Source organism: Chiloscyllium plagiosum, unplaced genomic scaffold (assembly GCF_037043375.1).
Source record: "Chiloscyllium plagiosum isolate Xiang-an unplaced genomic scaffold, Cpla_swu_hap1 HiC_scaffold_28, whole genome shotgun sequence".
Lineage (NCBI taxonomy): Eukaryota > Metazoa > Chordata > Chondrichthyes > Orectolobiformes > Hemiscylliidae > Chiloscyllium > Chiloscyllium plagiosum.
Genome location: NW_028270166.1, coordinates 43635702 through 43653489, shown reverse-complemented (window position 1 = coordinate 43653489; position 17788 = coordinate 43635702). Strand labels below are relative to the sequence as shown.

The following is a 17788-nucleotide window of genomic DNA, read 5'->3' as shown; positions in this document are numbered from 1 at the left end:
TCAAAGATCAGTTTTGCCAAGCTTTTTGATCAAATGATCTGAATTCTAACAAACTGACTAGAGAAGACATGATGCTTATGAAAGGAATGTGGTTTTTCTTAATTTTGGTTTTAAAGGGGTAAGCTTCCTATAACCCATTTTTGTTGCTTTTATCTGAGTTTCAGGCAAACTAGAGGCAACATTGAAGGTAATAATTGTGAATATGGCCGACCATCAAACTCCAGCATGTTGTCAGTCAACTGCAGAATGACTATGGACAACTGCCCACCCATTCTTCTTGGTCTTCCTCCTCCTCTCCCCACAAACTGAATAGTACTTTTCTTGATCCACTTCTGGGTGGATCACTGGACACATTAAGAATTCTACACTCTCTAACCCTTCCACACTTTGTATTTCCCAGGTTAGGTAATTTGGCTGGATGGCAGCAGAGTGATCCACTGAGTGGATTCAATTCCCATACCGGCTGACGTTATCATGAAGGGTGTGCTCTGCTATGTAGAGAGACAGATCGAAATAGAGTTCTGCAGTTCAGATAAAGCACCTTTGGCCCACGGTGTCCATGCCTGTCAAAAACACTACCTAACTATTCTAGATTAGCTCAGTTGGCTGGTTGTAATGCAGAATAATGCTAAGAGCATGGGTTAAATTCCTTACTGGCTGAGGCTATTGTAAAGGGTTCTCCTTTTCAACCTCTCCCCTCCCCTCCCCTATGGGAACCACCACCAGTCTTTTCTGTCTAACGAGAGAGCAGCTGGATGGTCCAGCAGGACTGCATGACGTTATTTTTACAAAGGTTTCTGTCTCTGCCAACCATACACGCAGTGACAAACAGAAGTTGCTGGAAAAAGCTCAGCAGGTCTGGCAGCATCTGTGAAGAGAAATCAGAGTTAATGTTTCAGGTCCAGTGATACTTCCACTGAACTGTTGGTAGTCAGGAAAATATTGGTTTATGTGCAGAAGGTAGGGTGAGGTAGTGATAGGTAGTTAGTGATTGGTTGAGATAGAGCCCAAAGAGAGAAGAACAGTTGGACAGACAAAGAGTTTGATAATGATCTGGCTGGGAGGGTGAATAGCTGTTTATGGAGACTGTTACTGGCTAACAGTAGGTACTGTGTAATGGCAGACTGTGTGATAACAAGACCTGGTGTGTGGGGTAGGGGGTCTAGGACCTGGAGTTCAGAGCCTAATATTATTGAACTCTATATTGAGTCTAGAGGGCTGCAGAGTCCCCAAGTAGAAAATGGGGTGTTGCTGGAGCACTGCAGGAAGCCTGTGACAGAGATGTTAGCCAGAAAACTGGGTGATGTGTTAAAGTGGTGATGCTGTTAGAGAGAAATACGGACAGTGGGTTCCATGTTCTACCACCCCCTCGGTGAAAATGTATTTCCTCACATCTTGTATAAACTGTCTGCCTTAGATCTGTCTCCTGTCATTAATCCCTCCATCAAGGGGAAATGTTTCTTCCTGTCTGCCCTATCTATGTCCTTCATTATTTTAAACATCTCAAACATGTCCCCTTTCAATCTCCTTGGCCCTGAAGAAAATAACCCCAGTCTGAACAATCTTGCTTCATGCCTGAAACTCTCCAGCCCAGGCAGCAGCATGTTTTCCTTTAGAGTAGAGAAGATTTGAGGGGGCAATCCGTTAGGGAGTACAGAGTTCTGAGGAGCATAGACTGGGTAGATGGGGAGAAACTTTCCCCTTCTTAAGAGGAGTTAATAACCAGGAGTTTTAAGGTATCGGGCATAGGTTGAGAATAGGATTTAAGGAAAAATGTTTTTACTGAGGTTACTGGAACTCACTGCCTGAAAGGTTGGTAGAGGCAGGAACCCTCAAGACATTTATGAACAATTTAGATGAGCAATTGAAATGACAAGCGTACAAAGCTGTAGGCCAAGTATTGGAAGATTAGGCTAGCACAAAATGGATGTTTGGCAGGTATGAACAGGATGGGCTAAAGAGCCTCTTTGCAGCTGTTATAAACTTGAAAACTATAATTCAGTAATCTGGTTATGTGGAGCAGAGATGTAATTACTTCGGCTGACTTGTTGCTTTTCTACTGTGCAGGACATGGGATGGACAATCGGCCAGCCATGGCTATCTTTGAACTTCTGGATTACATTGTTAATGAGGTTTGTCCTACTTTGTGTGTGAATTTGTAGTGAAAGGGCCTCACTTTATTAAATCACTAACAAGGAGAACTGTTTGGTGGCATAATTCAAAACATGTATGAAGATTAGTTGCTTTTTTTAAATGTTTTAAGCTGTCTTAGTTCTATATCTTCAATCATTCTCAGCTCGATGAATTCATTAATTCATATTTTATGCATTCAGAAATCAAAATTCCCCACTATATTGTTACCTTTTAATTATTACACTAACAATTGAAAAGCAAGCTGATCAGTCTTTTGTACAAAGAAATTTTGGGTAAAACTCAATTTTCTGAACCGAGATATATTTATTAATTTTAGGCTTTGGATTCCTTTTTTTTTTCACCTTCTCACCAAAATCTTTCAGCACTGTTGACATGGGAAACAACTCTGAGCTCTAGTTGAGAAGCATATTGTGAAGTCTTGGGCTGCCAGCATGGAGGTTGCGCATGGGAGCTGCTGTTTTCGGTCCCACTCGGCAAATTAGTGACATGTAACATTGGAGTGGCTGGAGAGCTGCTGCTGCTGTGTTCAGTTTTCCCAAAAGCATTATGGGGGATTACACTCCTCTTGAGATTTTGAAGTCAATTTTCCTCACATTTGTCCCTGGGGTTCATCCATTCTGCCAGCAAAAAGCTCTAGAAAGAGAGTGGAGACACTCCTGCATCCCTTTGTCCTGTTTTATCTGTAGTCCCTTAGGAAGTAGAGCAATTACAGGCCCATCACTGCAATTTACTTTGGAGAGAAATTAGTATTTCCAATCTCTTTCCTCTTTCCTGGAATTGTAATAATGAATTGCCACACAAAACTAGCAGAGTATTTTAGTCAGGAATCCTCCCACGGACTGCAAAGTCTGATATGGTTAGCTGCTGGTGAGAGTACAGGAAATGAGCTTTGAATCATAGAACGGTTTACGCACAGATGGAAGCGATTTGGCCTGTCGAGTTCACACTGGCTCTCTGTATGAGCAATTCAGCTCCCCACTCACTCTGTTTCCCTGTAATTCTGAAGTCTTTCTCCAATTCAGTTCTAAAAAGGTATAGTTATAACTGCCTCCAACACACATTCAGACAGTGCAATCAGATCCTAACCACTCACTGCACAAAAGGTTTTTTTTTCCTGTCTCCTTTAGTTCTTGTGTCTTTAATCTGTCTTTTTGTTCCTGACCCCTGCTAAAGGAACCGTTTATCTTTAGCTACACTGTTCAAATTTCTCATGATATTGACCACCTCTAAAATCACCTCTGGACCTTCTCTTTGCAAAGGAGAATAATTGCCGCGTCTCCCATCTTTGTAATTGAAAAGTCCCTCATTTCCCACACCCCTCCCCCCCCAAAATGTGTATTTTAAAAATCCCTCATCCCTGTCACCATTCTTTTATTCTGCATCTTCTCGAATTCCATCATGTGCTTCCTAATGCATTAGGATCAGAATTGAGTGCAGTAAACCAGTGTTTTAGAAAGGTTCTTCATCATGTTCTTGCTTCTTTATTCTGTGCATTGATTTAAAAAGCCCAAGAACCTGTCTACCTTCAACTTTTCTCCACTTTCTCAAATTGGCCTGGCACCACTAATGCCCCTTAAAACTCTAGGATTTATGTGCTGCACCCTGTTTAGAATTGTACCCTTCAGTTTATATTATGTCTCTTTGTTCTTTCTGCAAGAATGTGTTTCTTCATAGAGTCATAGAGATGTACAGCATGGAAACAGTCCCTTCGGTCCAACCCGTCCATGCTGATCAGATATCCCAACCCAATCTAGTCCCTCCTGCCAGCACCCGGCCCATATCCCTCCAAACCCTTCCTATTCATATACCCATCTAAATGCCTCTTAAATGTTGCAATTGCAACAGCCTACACCACATCCTCTGGCAGCTCATTCCATACACGTACCACCCTCTGTGTGAAAAAGTTGCCCCTGAGGTCTCTCTTATATCTTTCCCCTCTCACCCTAAACCTATGCCCTCTAGTTCTGGACTCCCCGACCCCAGAGAAAAGACTTTGCCTATTTATCCTATTCATGACCCTCATAATTTTGTAAACCTCTATAAGGTCACCCCTCAGCCTCTGACGCTCCAGGGAAAACAGCCTCTCCCCATAATCCTCCAACCCTGGCAACATCCTTGTAAATCTTTTCTGAACCCTTTTAAATTTAACAACATCTTTCCGATAGCAAGGAGACCAGAATTGCATGCAATATTCCAACAGTGGCCTAACCAATGTCCTGTACAGCCGCAACATGACCTCCCAACTCCTGCACTCAATAATCTGACCAATAAAGGAAAGCATACCAAACGCCGCCTTCACTATCCTATCTACCTGCGACTCTACTTTCAAGGAGCTATGAACCTGCACTCCAAGGTCCCTTTGTTCAGCAACACTCCCTAGGACCTGACCATTAAGTGTATAAGTCCTGCTAAGATTTGCTTTCCCAAAATGCAGCACCTTGCATTTATCTTAATTAACCTCCATCTGCCACTTCTCAGCCCATTGGCCCATCTGATCCAGATCCTGTTGTAATCTGAGGTTACCCTCTTCACTGTCCACTACACCTCCAATTTTGGTGTCATCTGAAAACTTACTAACTGTACCTCTTATGCTTGCATCCAAATCATTTATGTAAATGACAAAGATCTTTAGAACATGACAGCCTATGGGTTGCTGCCTTTGAAATGTGCCAAACAACAACAATAGAAAGTGGGACAGAACACAGCGCTTCATCTGGAGACTCACTGATGATGTTCACGAGCATGGTGACAAAATGTCTGAAAACAAACCTTCCAGCTCAGCAAACTAACTTACAACCTGAACCTCAACCTGAGCTACAAATCTTACCCAAAATTGCAACTCTTCCTACTTGTATGATAAAACCCTTCAGTGCTCAAGCAATGTGGATAACTTTGTGTCTGCTGTAGCTAATGCTTTGACTGACCTCAGGGAATAAGACAAACCATCTGGAAAAGCTGGTGGATTGGTTCACATGCCTTAACTGTGACTATAACCGAACAAGTTAAAGTTTAGATAGATTCCTTTTGAAGGTTTAGTTCCAGTGAAACTGATTTACTCCCTTCATTTGTGGTTAGTTCTTTATAAGAAACATTTGCATTCATTCTGTCATCATGAAATGTTTGAAGCGTGAATTTTAGTAGTGATTGTATCAGGAGCAGCAGCCATTTGAATATGACAAAGCAATGGTCAGGTAAGTCCTTGGTACTTGAAAGAGAGAGGTGATGGCCATGAAGTGTTGAGCTTTGGGGAAGTGGCGGTCCCATGTTTTCTAGGTTGAGGAGTTTTGACAGATCAAGAATTATGTTGCACTCTGCAAAATTGAGATTATCGGAACAGCAGGACGATACCACTTGGGTTTCCGCTCCAAGTACAGTTGCCAAGTTAGCATTTTCTCTGCATGTAGCACAGCCTCTAAGTTGTGAAGAATAGCAGTAAACATTTACTTGAGAAATTCACCCTCTTTTCTGTATTCTAAAATATAACCCAGTTATCAAGTTCTTACAGCTAGGATTTATTTATTTAAGATGTTGCTTTTATGTCCTCATTAGTTTATAAATGGAAGATGAATTTCAGTAAATCATTTGCAGCCGGAATACTAATGTTAGTGTTTACACCATCCACATGCCAGTTGTCTAAAAACAGTTGTGTTTAGGAGAGAACATGATCACTTCAAATTATGACTGTGTGACTTGAAATGATACCAATTTCTGATGCTGTCCAGAAGGTTCACATCAACTGTTGTGTAAAAATATAACAGATATGACCAACTGACAGCAGATTGTGCTGAGAAAAGTCATATTATTTCCTGACCATTTTGTTACCTTTCCTTCTAGCCGCCTCCTAAACTCCCCATCGGTGTATTTACACAAGACTTTCAAGAGTTTGTAAATAAATGGTAAGTGACAACATGCTCTGTAAGAGCACTGGTCTTCTCATAAATAGTCCAACAAGGATATTTGATGTCCCAAGGTAGTTGTCAGACCTTACTTTTCCCTCTGGCTTACTGCACGGCATCAGATTTTTCTCCCTCCTACTCCTTGTCTCGCGCTTACAACTTCAGCATGAATTAGATTTGATTCTCCTATTGGGCAGCTTAGACTCCTGAAGTATTACACTAGTAACCAATTTAAAATGCAGTTGGGCTCACAGTGAAATCCATTTGTGCACAGTAGAAGCTAATGTACTCATGTTATGGACCAGACCAGGCCAGACCACCTCAAAATATTTCAAGAAAGTAGCCCAGACCCGAACTTTGTTTTAAGCAGCTGGCCCAACCGCTTAGTTTTAAACAAAGCACAAGTTATTTGCAAGATTACCGAATGGAACACAAACAAAACAGAACAAAATATAGAATAGCTTAACTATTTAAAAGCCCAGTTGATGCTATCACAATCTAATGGTGCTGCAACAGTCCTTATCAACACCCCCTCAGCAAAAAGGTAATATCATATACAGGTTCTCACAGGAGGGAGAGGTGGCAGAGAGATTTATCATGGAACCACCTCCTAATGTAGCTGTTGCTTTAAATTCAGAAGCTTAAACTGACTGCTTGCTGAACAAAATCAGAAAAACCAAGTTGGGAGAACTAGCCACTCTCCTTTCATTGTACACATGTTTTTGTTAAAACTTGAAAGCCTTTTTCCTGAGACAGTATCTGTTAGATATAATCAGATTGGCCCTAAAACCATTCACACCAGTCACATCAGAACTTTGGCTTTTGCGACCACTCTCAAAAATAAGCCAAGGACAACCTAACTTTGTTAAAGGAGCAGCATCGTCACACTCTTCTGCTGGAGCCTGGTCTTTGTGGGTAAAAGAAATTCACAACTTTTTTTTATTTGAGGAAAGGGTTATGGAGGTCACCAATCCCTGCTACGTTCCCATTGGCAAACCCCTGAGCAAGCCTGGGCTGATTTTAATTAGCTATGATTGACAGTTGCCAACATTGTCATGCCAACCATGATCCAAGTAATCAGTACCGTCTTTTCTCAAGATGTACAAATGGATGTGCCTTTTCAGAGTTTGGTTTTGTGGATTCCAGTCCTGATGAGTACAAGATTAAAAAGCTTCAACTGAGTGTTTCTTTTTAACAGTGTGCAAGTTCTATACTGGCAAGCAATTATTTAGGAGTTCCATCAGATTGAAACATAGCAAATCTAGTTGCTTTAGTCAAGAAAGGGGCAAAATAGAAAGGTGGAAACCACTGATCAGTTAGCCCAACTTCTGGTTGGAAAAATGTTAGCTTATTGAGCAAGTTCCAACAGGGTGCTTAGAAAATCTCAATGCAGTTGGGCAGATTCAACCTGGCTTTGTGAGAGGGAGATCATATTTGACTAATTTATTAGATTATTTTGAATAAGTGACAAGAAACAATTTAATGGAAATCTTGTTGATGTCATGTATTTGGATTTCCAAAAGATGCCTGTTAAAAGTTACAGCAAGTAATAAGAGCTGGTAGAGTAAGAAGTAACATTAGCACAAATAGAGGGGTTCATTATTAGGAAGCAGAAAATAGGAATAATTGGGCCCTTTTCTAGTTGGAAAGTTGTAACTAGTGATGTACCATAGGGATGAATGTTGGAGACCCCATAATTTAAAATATCTATGTCAGTAACTTGGATGAAGGAATGCAGGACGAAGGGACTCGGTGATTGCTAAATATTTTTTCCAGTGGCTTGCAGATGCAGTACATGTGGAAAAATACAAACTTGTCCACTTTTGACAGCAAGAATCCAAGCCGGGTCAGAGACCGAAAAGGAGATTGATAGTCAGAAGCAGGGGGCACAACTGAAATAGTAAATAAATACCTGGTATCTACCTTTCCTAAAGGGAAGGATGCTGCCGAGGCCATGGTGTCAGAGGAAAAAAATCCCTGTCACTAGAAGGGATCACAATGAGGAAGAAATCTTAAATTGTTGACGCTTAGTAGTTAACAAGGCACTGCAACCAGATGTGACGCATGTGAGGATTTTGAAGGAGGTGAGGGTAGAAATTGTGGAGACACCGACCATAAACTTTCAGTCTTCTCTGGATTCTAGGGAGGTGCCAGAAGACTGGAGAATTGCAAACATTACAACTTGTTTAAAAAAGGCTAACCTTGGCAATTACAGACCTGCGAGTTTAACTTTGGTAGTGTGGAAACTTTTGGGAAGTTGTTTGGGATCAAAGCATTAGTCACATGGGGAAAAAGTGGGTTGATTAGGAAGAATCACTATGGATTTCTAAAGGGGAAATAATTAATTAAAGGGTTAATTCGGAGTTTTTTGAAGCAGGAGCAGAAGGGTTGGTGAGGATAATGCTTATGTTGTGTATACATGGATTTCCAGAAAGCATTCAATACAATGCCACACTGCAGACTTGAGGACTCTTTTGAAGTCATTAAATGAAAGGGACAGTGGCAAAGTAGATACAAAATTGGTTGAGTGATTTAAAAAGTAGAGAGTAATGGTTATGAGATGGTTTTTGGACTGGAAAAATGATTTGTGGTGGAGTTCTCCAGGAATTGGTCTTGGGACCCCTGCTTTTCCAGCTTCATATTTATGATCTGGGTCATGGTGTGCAGACACAAATTGCCAAATCGTTGCAGATGACACGAAACTTCAAAGAATTGTAAACTTAGCGGAGATCAGTGTGGAGCTCCAAAAGGACATTGACAAGTTGAAGTGGGCGAGTGAGGTTCAATGCAGAGAAGTGTGATGTGATGAACTTTGGTCAGAACAACATTGAAAGAGCACATAAAATAGGGTGTACAATTCTAAAGGGAATGCAGGAGCAGAGCCAACTGGGTGTATATGTGCACAGATCATTGAAAGTACAGGTGGAGAAAGCATTTAATAATGTATACTGATAATGGATGATGATGGGATAGTGGAAGGGAATGGGCTTCGATTAGTTCAAAGTTTGTGCGAACAGGTCAGTGCTATATCAAGGGCCAAAGCGCCTGTTCTGTGCTGTATTGTTCTATGTTCTATACCGTGTTCTTGGTTTGTTGAATTTGTACAAAATGCTTGTTAACCTCAGTTTACATAATAAGGAAAGATATGCATGTTTGGAGAGAGTGCAGAAGTGATATACTAGATTGGTTCCAGGAATGAGAAACATCGGTTATAAAGATAGATTGAAGAGGTTGGGACAGAGGAAAATCTGAGATTTTCAACATCATTAATGGGCTGGTTAGAGTAACTAAGGTGAAGCTATTTCCACTGGTAAAAAATATAGGAAGAGGGCACAGATTTAAAATGATGTGCAAACGAAGAAAGAGTGATGTGAGAAAAACCTTTTTCACATAGTGCATAGTTAGGGTGTGGAATGCACTGCCTGAAATGTGCAGGAGGTAAATTCAATCGAGATATTAACAAGGGCATTAACACTAGTAGTGTCTCTATAATGAGAGGACAGCCCTCCAGATAATAAAGCCAATGCAGGCACAATGGGCCAAAACCTGCACTGTAATCGTTGTGATAAGAAGTTTTCTGTTTAAGTCTATGATGGAGCAGTTGTCTTTTTTTCTCAGTCTTTTATCTGTGAAATTCTGTTCCATAGGGAGCTGTAGTGTCAATGAATATTTTTAAGGCCGAATTAGATAGATAGTTGCTTGACAGAAAAGGGAGTCAAAGAGCATTGAAGGTCAACAGGAAAGTAGAGGCCAAAGTTACATCCAAAACAATATTATGAAATGGCAGACCACGCTTAAGAGGTTGAAGGGCCTATTCATCTGAATCTGGATGTTCTCAATGGCAAGACAACAATTGCTGCTCTAGCCAGAAATACAAACACTTGTGAAAAAAAGTTTTAAAAGTTGTGGCTTGTTATCGATTTTCATATTTTTCATTGAGAGTTAACATGTCAGGTGTTCTTGAGTGCACATTACTTCAGGAGGATTCTTGAACATTATGGCTTGACGCTGAGGCTGTTAGTAGAAATCCAAATGTTTTGCAAGCTCTAACAAGTATCAGGAAACCAAGAATGAAAGAATTTGTTTTACTATTTATGATCTCTGAAGATTTAGGACATTTTTATCCAAATCTGAAGCTCCAGATGTTTCAGTTTACACAATAGCTTAATTGCAGCAATTCAGTTGAACAGCATCTTCAAGAAATTACACCTGATGAAGGCTTCCTTCGGTGTGACTAATCACTTTCAATCTTAACAAACTATTTAATATCCAATAGACTAATTCATAGAACAAAGCACTTCCTTCCTTTATGATCCACGTTTGTGCTCAGCGCTTTCACCAAGTTCGGTTTGGTCTATTTTAAGGTGTCAGTACCTAGACATCTCTTCCTGTTCACTGTCTCCTTTATTTAAGCAAGCAATTGATACAATGGACATTTGGTGATCCAATATCTTGTCTTCTATAAGATTTTCTGCCATTTTAAAAATGAGCACCATAAAGGCAGTCTCCCTCTGAGAGTGCAGTTTGTACTTGTATTCACCCTGCTGCATGAGTACAGTTTCTGAAGCATTTTGTCCCCATTGTTTAATACTGCATTGCACTGAATTACAGCTATGTATCTGTAAACCACTCAGTGCTGAGGATATGTAGATTACACTGGCCTCTTGCCTTTATGTTTATATTTCAATAATTAATTGTAATCATCCTCTTGGATTTTTAATTTTGCACCTTCTAAACTCTGAATTTACATGTCAATGTAGTAGTTAAATCTAGTCTTTGAGTCAGGTTTGGCTTAACACAATCTGCTTGAGAATGAATAAGGCCTATACCCCGATTATTATGGTTTGGTTTGCTGGCAGGCATGAGTATTTAATCAGGCTGATTCCCAGCTCTCTGCAACAATGTTAGCCATTTAATTAAATTCAGTATATTCCATGTGCTCAGTGTTCAAAATTTGATGCTCAAAATTATTATACAATTTTATTGAGATGAACAGGAAATAACTTTTCTTTTTGTTGGGTCAGTAACTAAGGTAACCAAAACATTTACCAGCAGTTGAAGGGAGATATTAATGAAAAGCTTTTACAATGGGGTTGTTAAGACTCAGAATCCCTGAAAAAGTGGTCAATAATATTTTTAAGAGAATAGATAAATATTTGAGAACAAAAATGTCACAAGAAAATGGAAAGTGAAAACTGAGCCAGAACAAAGGCCAAATTTAATTATTTTCTTTGTTTTTCTACAAGACTTCAACAATCACCCATTTACATGCATACATGTGCAGCATTCTATTCGACCAAATTCTACATAACAAAACGTTATTGGTGGTAAAATTAAAGATGGTAGTCCTCATCCAAAACCGGAATCTCCTAATGTTAAATAATCACCCTGATCTGGAATAAACCACTGCCATCTGGTTTTCTGCTGTGACGAGATCTCCTCTTCCCTCTCCTCATAAAATAAGTAAATAAATAAATTCAAGGAAATTACTTTTAAGGAATTAACTATTTTCTTCCCCTATTTGCTACGATCATTGTAGCCCACATTCACTTAAATTTAAAACAGCATTGCAAATTTTCAAGCTGGAGTGTCATGAATGTACCAACTCTTAATATGTGCATTTGTTAACTTCTGTAATGCATTCAAGTTAGATGCTATGGTCATCTTTTTATCCTTGCTCAACGGTGCTGGGTGAATAAAGCTGCATACAAGGTTAAAAAGCAATATATTCTAGATCCCAAGTGCACTGGCATTTTTGCAACGTTGACCTTGGTTTTCATCTATTTTTTAGTATCTTGCATTGTGGCCTATAATTAGCATCTGTGTAAGATACTGAAGATAACTGATAATTACGTCACTCCTCCCACCTCCATCCCCCTCTCCTGAAGATGTGGAGTCTTTGCTTGAGTTCAATACCACTACCACCCAAGGATACCTGACCCAAGTTCCTTTCTAAGCAGTGAGTGTTGGCAGAGTGTTCCTTGTGAAACTTCATAAGTAATCCAGCTCTAGAGTAGGGAGATGGGGGTCAGTCATCGGTCATGGTTTTTTTTGATCTCTATTTGAGTAACCCTATCACAAAATGAAGGTATCATTAGGACAAGCTATGGCAAGTAGTTTTCTAGACACAAGTAACAGCCATTTGGCTATGGTAAAAGACCAGGCAAAAGTGAAGGCTGCAGATGCTGAAGATCAGACTGGAGTGTGTGGTGCTAGTAAAGCACAGTAGATTAGGCAGCATTGGAGGTGCAGGAGAATCGACATTTCAGGCAAAAGCCCTTCAGGACTGAGGCTCTGAGCTGAGGGGGCGGTGAGATAAATGGGTGGGGCTGGGGGGAAGATAGGTGGAGGTAATGGTGATAGGTCAGAGAGGAGGGTGGAGCAGATCGATGGGAAGGAAGATGGACAGGTCGTGAGGGCGGTGCTGAGTTAAAAGGTCCGAACTGGGATAAGTGGGGGGGGGGGGGGGAGGGAAATGAGGAAACTGTTGAAATCCACATTGATGCTATGGGGTTGGAGGGTCCCAAGGCGAAAGATAGTGTTCTTCCTCCAGGCGTCAGGTGGTTAGGAAGTGGTGATGCTAAAAGACCATTGTCATCCGTAAACTGTATTCCAGCACAAATCACCACCTGTTGATTGTTCATGTAAAAGGATAAACGTCGGGATATTTTATTATGCCAGAGGCACGATATAAATGCAAGTTATTGTTAATCATACTGTTTTTTTAGTGTCAGAAATGCCTGTTTTAGCTGGGTTTTAAGACTTCATTTTCAACTGGAAGATTATACATACAAGGCTGGCTCTTATTGATCCCTGCAGTCTGCAGGTAGTCAAACCTTTTCAAAAGCAAACTTCATGGAAAATATTTTTGTCATGATGTTTGTGATTTGTCACGATGTAGAATTTTTAAACACTGAATTTGCTCTTGTTTGAAATATTAATGGTCTGTGCACGTGAGAATGTTCCAGGCTATGCGCACGTAACATTGATTTTGTTTCTTTAGTTGCATTCAACATATAATATATAGTAGTTATATCACAAGATAACGATTGGCTATGAATATGTGTGTAGCTATGTAGCTGAAGAATTCTGCTGAAAGTTGTCAAACCAACATCAATGTAAATCACTGCAATGTTTTACTAATTGAAATTTTTAACTGCAGCTTATTCAAGAATCCAGCTGACAGAGCAGACTTGAAACTACTTATGGTGAGTGAAATTGTTCCATCAGGCCTTTAATTATTTGATTTACATCTATTCTGTAGTATTTTAACAGCTGGCATTCTTGCCAACCTAATTATTCTGCTTAAGATGGCACTTAAGCTCCCCACTTCTGCACAATTAATGAGACTTGTAGTGCATAGAATTTACAATCTTGAATTAGGTCATTTGGCCTGACTGACCTTTGCAGGTGTTCGTGCTCCATACCCTACTTTATCTAATGATTATAACATATCTTTCCTATTCTCTCCACCCTTCGGCTTCCCTTAAATACATCTTGTACTCTCTGGCAGCAAATTTCACAATTTAATCACTGACTGAAGATATTTCTCCTGAATTCCCTATTGGGTTTTTCTGATTTCCACATCACCAAACAGATGGTCATTTTGTTTTGACAAGCCTCAGGCTATTTTGGAGAGTTAATCACATTTTAAAATCCATTTGGTGCTGTTCTAATTCTGAGCAGTCAGTGACCGTGCTAAATTCTTAAATTTTAAAATTTGTGGCAGCACGGTGGCTCAATGGTTAGCACTGCTGCCTCACAGCACCAGGGCCCCAGATTCAATTCCCCGCCTCGGGCAACTGTCTGTGTGGAGTTTGCACGTTCTCTCCATGTCTGCGTGGGTTTCATCCCACAGTCCAAAGATGTGCAGTCAGGTGAATTGGTCATGTTAAATTGCCCGTAGTGTTAGGTGCATTAGTCAGGGTAAATGTAGGGGAATGGGTCTGGAAGGGTTGCTCTTCGGAGGGTCGGTGGGGACTTGTTCGTCCGAAGAGCCTGTTTCCCCACTGTAGGGAATTTAATCTAATCTCTTAAGAAAGTGCAGTTCTAACAGTTAAAAATTACTCAAATGTAACGCATCCTTTTTAACTTATGATCAAATTGCATCTGATAATTTGACTGGGGGTTGCTTTTTTTCTGTGCTTTCAGGTTTAACTTGAGTTTCTGTGTTGAGGTTGATACACCATGTGACTGAAATTGTCTTGGGTTTTCATTCACTGTAACATAATGAAGCCTATGGCTACTAAAAGAATGTAATAGCTTTGATTGAGATTTGTTCTTGTCCCTTCGTTGAGTTTGCTGTACTGGTGATATGTTTTTTTTAAAAACTCAAGTTTTCTGATTTACTAAAGTCAAATTAACACCAAAGTTACAACATCTATCCAGTCTAGCTCATTATAACTGTAAATGAAGTAGTAGTCTCAGATAAACATGCTTCAATTAGTCCATTTTTTGATACTTGACTAGAATTGTGATAGCATTAAAAGCAACATTTTTTTTCAGTAAGTGAAGCATATGTTTAGTGAATACTGTGGGATACAGTATTGTTGGCTGACGTCCAGAGTTTAGCCTGGAACCTTGGTACAAAGAGAAATAATTGCATTAGAGGTAACATACTGTGAATGCTGGAAACTTGAAATAAAGACAGAAAATTCTGGAGAAACACAGCAGGTCTGGCAGCAGCACCTTTGGCGAGAAGCAAAGTTAACATTTTGAGTCTGATTGATTCCTCAATTCTGAAGAATCATATGTATCAAAGTTAGTAATCCCTGTAATTTATTTTTCATTCCTTTTGATAAAAGCTGAATAGAGAGTTTCTTGAAATGTTTTTCACCTTCAAAATGTCACTGGTTATCGATCCATCTTTACCTAATTATTTGACAAACTGAGGATAAGCATTAACCTTGATGAGTACATGTAACTTACCTGCAACAATGGTTATGATTCTTTGTTAAATTATGAAAGATCAGCCAGAGTAGAAAAATATGTAGATTTCTTGCTGCAATGTTCTATTCATTTATCTTGGGTAAGTTTGATTCAAAACATTGTTACCAAAAATTCTAGTAATCCATTTAGTGTCCCATGGCCTTATGTTTGAGAATGTAATGCAATTACAATGTATAATATTTGAGGGGGGAGATGATAGTCTAATGGTACAATTGCAAAACTATTAATCTAGACACCTAACTACAGCCCTGGGGACCTGGGTTTGAATCTTGCCACAGCAAATGGTGCAATTTGAATTCAATAAAATAAATTACCTGGAATTAAGAATTCACTGATGACCACGAATCTATTGTTGATTGTGTCAGAAAAACCCATCTGATTCACTAATGTCCTTCAGGGAAGGAAGTTTGCAGTCTTCACCTGATCTGGCCTACATGTAACTCCAGACCCACAGCAATGTGGTTGAGACTCAACTACTCTGTGAAATGACCTAGCAAACCACTCAGTTGTACCAACTGCTACAAAGTCTCAAATAAATGAAACCGGACAGATCACCTGGCATTGACCTAGGCACTGGAAAGAACGGCAGAAACAGCCCCATCAACCCTGCAAAATCTTCCTTACTAGCATCTGGGGGCTAGTGCCAAAATTGAGAGAGCTGTAAGCTTCAATGAGATCCCCCTCATCCTCCTAAACTCCATTGCGAATAGATCCAGAGTCCTCAACCCCTCCTTATGACCAGCTCCTCCCAGGATCATTCTTATGAACATCTTCTGCATGCCCTCAAAGGCCAGCATGTCCTTTCTTCGATACAGGGCCGAACACCGCTCAATATTCCAAATGCAGTCTGACAAGAGCCTTATATAGCTTCAGTAATACATCCCCTGCTATGGTATCTAGCCCTCTTGAAATGAATGCTAATATTGCCAACTGAACCTACTTGCTAACCTTAAGAGAATCCTGAAGAAGGACTTCCAAGTTCCTTTGTTCTTTCAATCTCTGAAGTATTTAGAAACTATTGGTAAATATTTCATGCCTTTAGTCTTCCCAAAAGTGCATAACCTCACTCTTCCAAAATTGTGGAATTCCCATTCCAGTATTTGTTCCTAATTAAAATGTAATTATATCACCTCAGCTTCCTAAAATTAAAAACCTAATTGACTACTTTTATCCCTGTTCTATCCTTGTCCTTTTTCATAACTCTTCCAAATCAGCTGAATTATGACCGTTTTCATCAAAGCCTTCCCAACTACTTTGTGAAATTGCCGAGAACTCAATCAAGACCTGTCCCCTTTCTTGAGCCTGCTGTATTCTGGCTTTTAAAAAGAGTAATCCTGAATGAATTTTTAAAATACTGCTCCCATGCTTTCATATTAATTCTATCCCAATTAGTATTAGCATAGGTGAAATCCCAGACTATTACCATCTCTTGGTCTTTGCCTTTCTCAGAGATTTATCCTCAGTTTCTTCTATCTAATTGTTTGGGGGTCTGTAGTACTGTGCTAGTAGTATGGTTGTCCCTTTTTGTGCTTCATTTCTGTGTAAATTATCTCATTTGATAATCCTCTGCCAAGCATCCCTTTCCACCAATAACTTTCTTTAACCAATATTGCAGCCATCCTCCTTTCTTCTTTCTGCCATCCAACCAGCATCTCTTCTGAAAACCCTGTAACCAGGAATATTGTTTTGATGCTTACCATCCTTTCAGCTATGTCTCAGTAATGTTCCAGTCAAGAATTCTTTGCAAGATCTGAGATTTATTTTAAAAAATGCTGTTTGACTGGGTAAAAATAAATCTGCAGTACTCCTAATGGTTTAGATTAGATTAGATTAGATTACTTTACAGTGTGGAAACAGGCCCTTCGGCCCAACAAGTCCACACCGACCCGCCGAAGCGCAAACCACCCATATCCCTACATTTACCCCTTACCTAACACTACGGACAATTTAGCATGGCCAATTCACCTGGCCTGCACATCTTTGGACTGTGGGAGGAAACCGGAGCACCCGGAGGAAACCCACGCAGACATGGGGAGAATGTGCAAACTCCACACAGTCAGTCGCCTGAGGCGGGAATTGAACCCGGGTCTCTGGCGCTGTGAGGCAGCAGTGCTAACCACTGTGCCACCGTGCCGCCCACAAATGAATGTGTATATAATATTCATTTTATGTATGGTTGTAGCCTGAACCCAATGACTTGGCTTTCAAGGGATTTTCATCATTGGGCAAGCAGACCAAGACTCATTCTTTGATTGATGAGGGTTACTGCTCAAAGAATGAGGAGGTTGCAGCAAAAGTGGGGCACTACATAATTGTCTGTCCATAATGAGCTGAAAATGTGTTGCTGGAAAAGCGCAGCAGGTCAGGCAGCATCCAAGGAACAGGAGAATCGACGTTTCAGGAAGAAGGGCTTATGCCTGAAAAGTTGATTCTCCTGTTCCTTGGATGCTGCCTGACCTGCTGTGCTTTTCCAGCAACACATTTTCAGCTCTGATCTCCAGCATCTGCAGTCCTCACTTTCTCCTGTCCATAATGAGCCAAGTAACCGCCTGTCCAGATCCTTAATCCTTTTTATTATTATTGTCAATAAAAGTGTCATTGTTAATTTTGATATGTGGTACTCAAAAGTGAAAGAATGTTTTGTTCTTGCATCGATGACAATAAACAGATGTGCAAGCCACCTCCTTTTTACTTGTAAATCATCTAGTATGGAAGTCAAATCGAAATGCATTTGAATATTAGGCCTTCATTCCCCTGAGTAAAAGCATTGGTGAAATCCCAGACTATAT

General features: G+C 40.1%; 1 protein-coding gene across 1 annotated transcript in view; it reads left to right on the top strand.

Annotated features, from left to right (window-relative positions):
* map2k2a (mitogen-activated protein kinase kinase 2a) overlaps nt 1-17788 on the top strand; it is a 77135-nt gene that overhangs the window by 54980 nt on the left and 4367 nt on the right. Inside the window, exons 8-10 of the mRNA XM_043720879.2 lie at nt 2068-2132; nt 5989-6050; nt 13213-13258. Coding sequence (XP_043576814.1) covers nt 2068-2132; nt 5989-6050; nt 13213-13258 — 173 coding nt within the window. The remainder of the gene's footprint in view (nt 1-2067; nt 2133-5988; nt 6051-13212; nt 13259-17788) is intronic.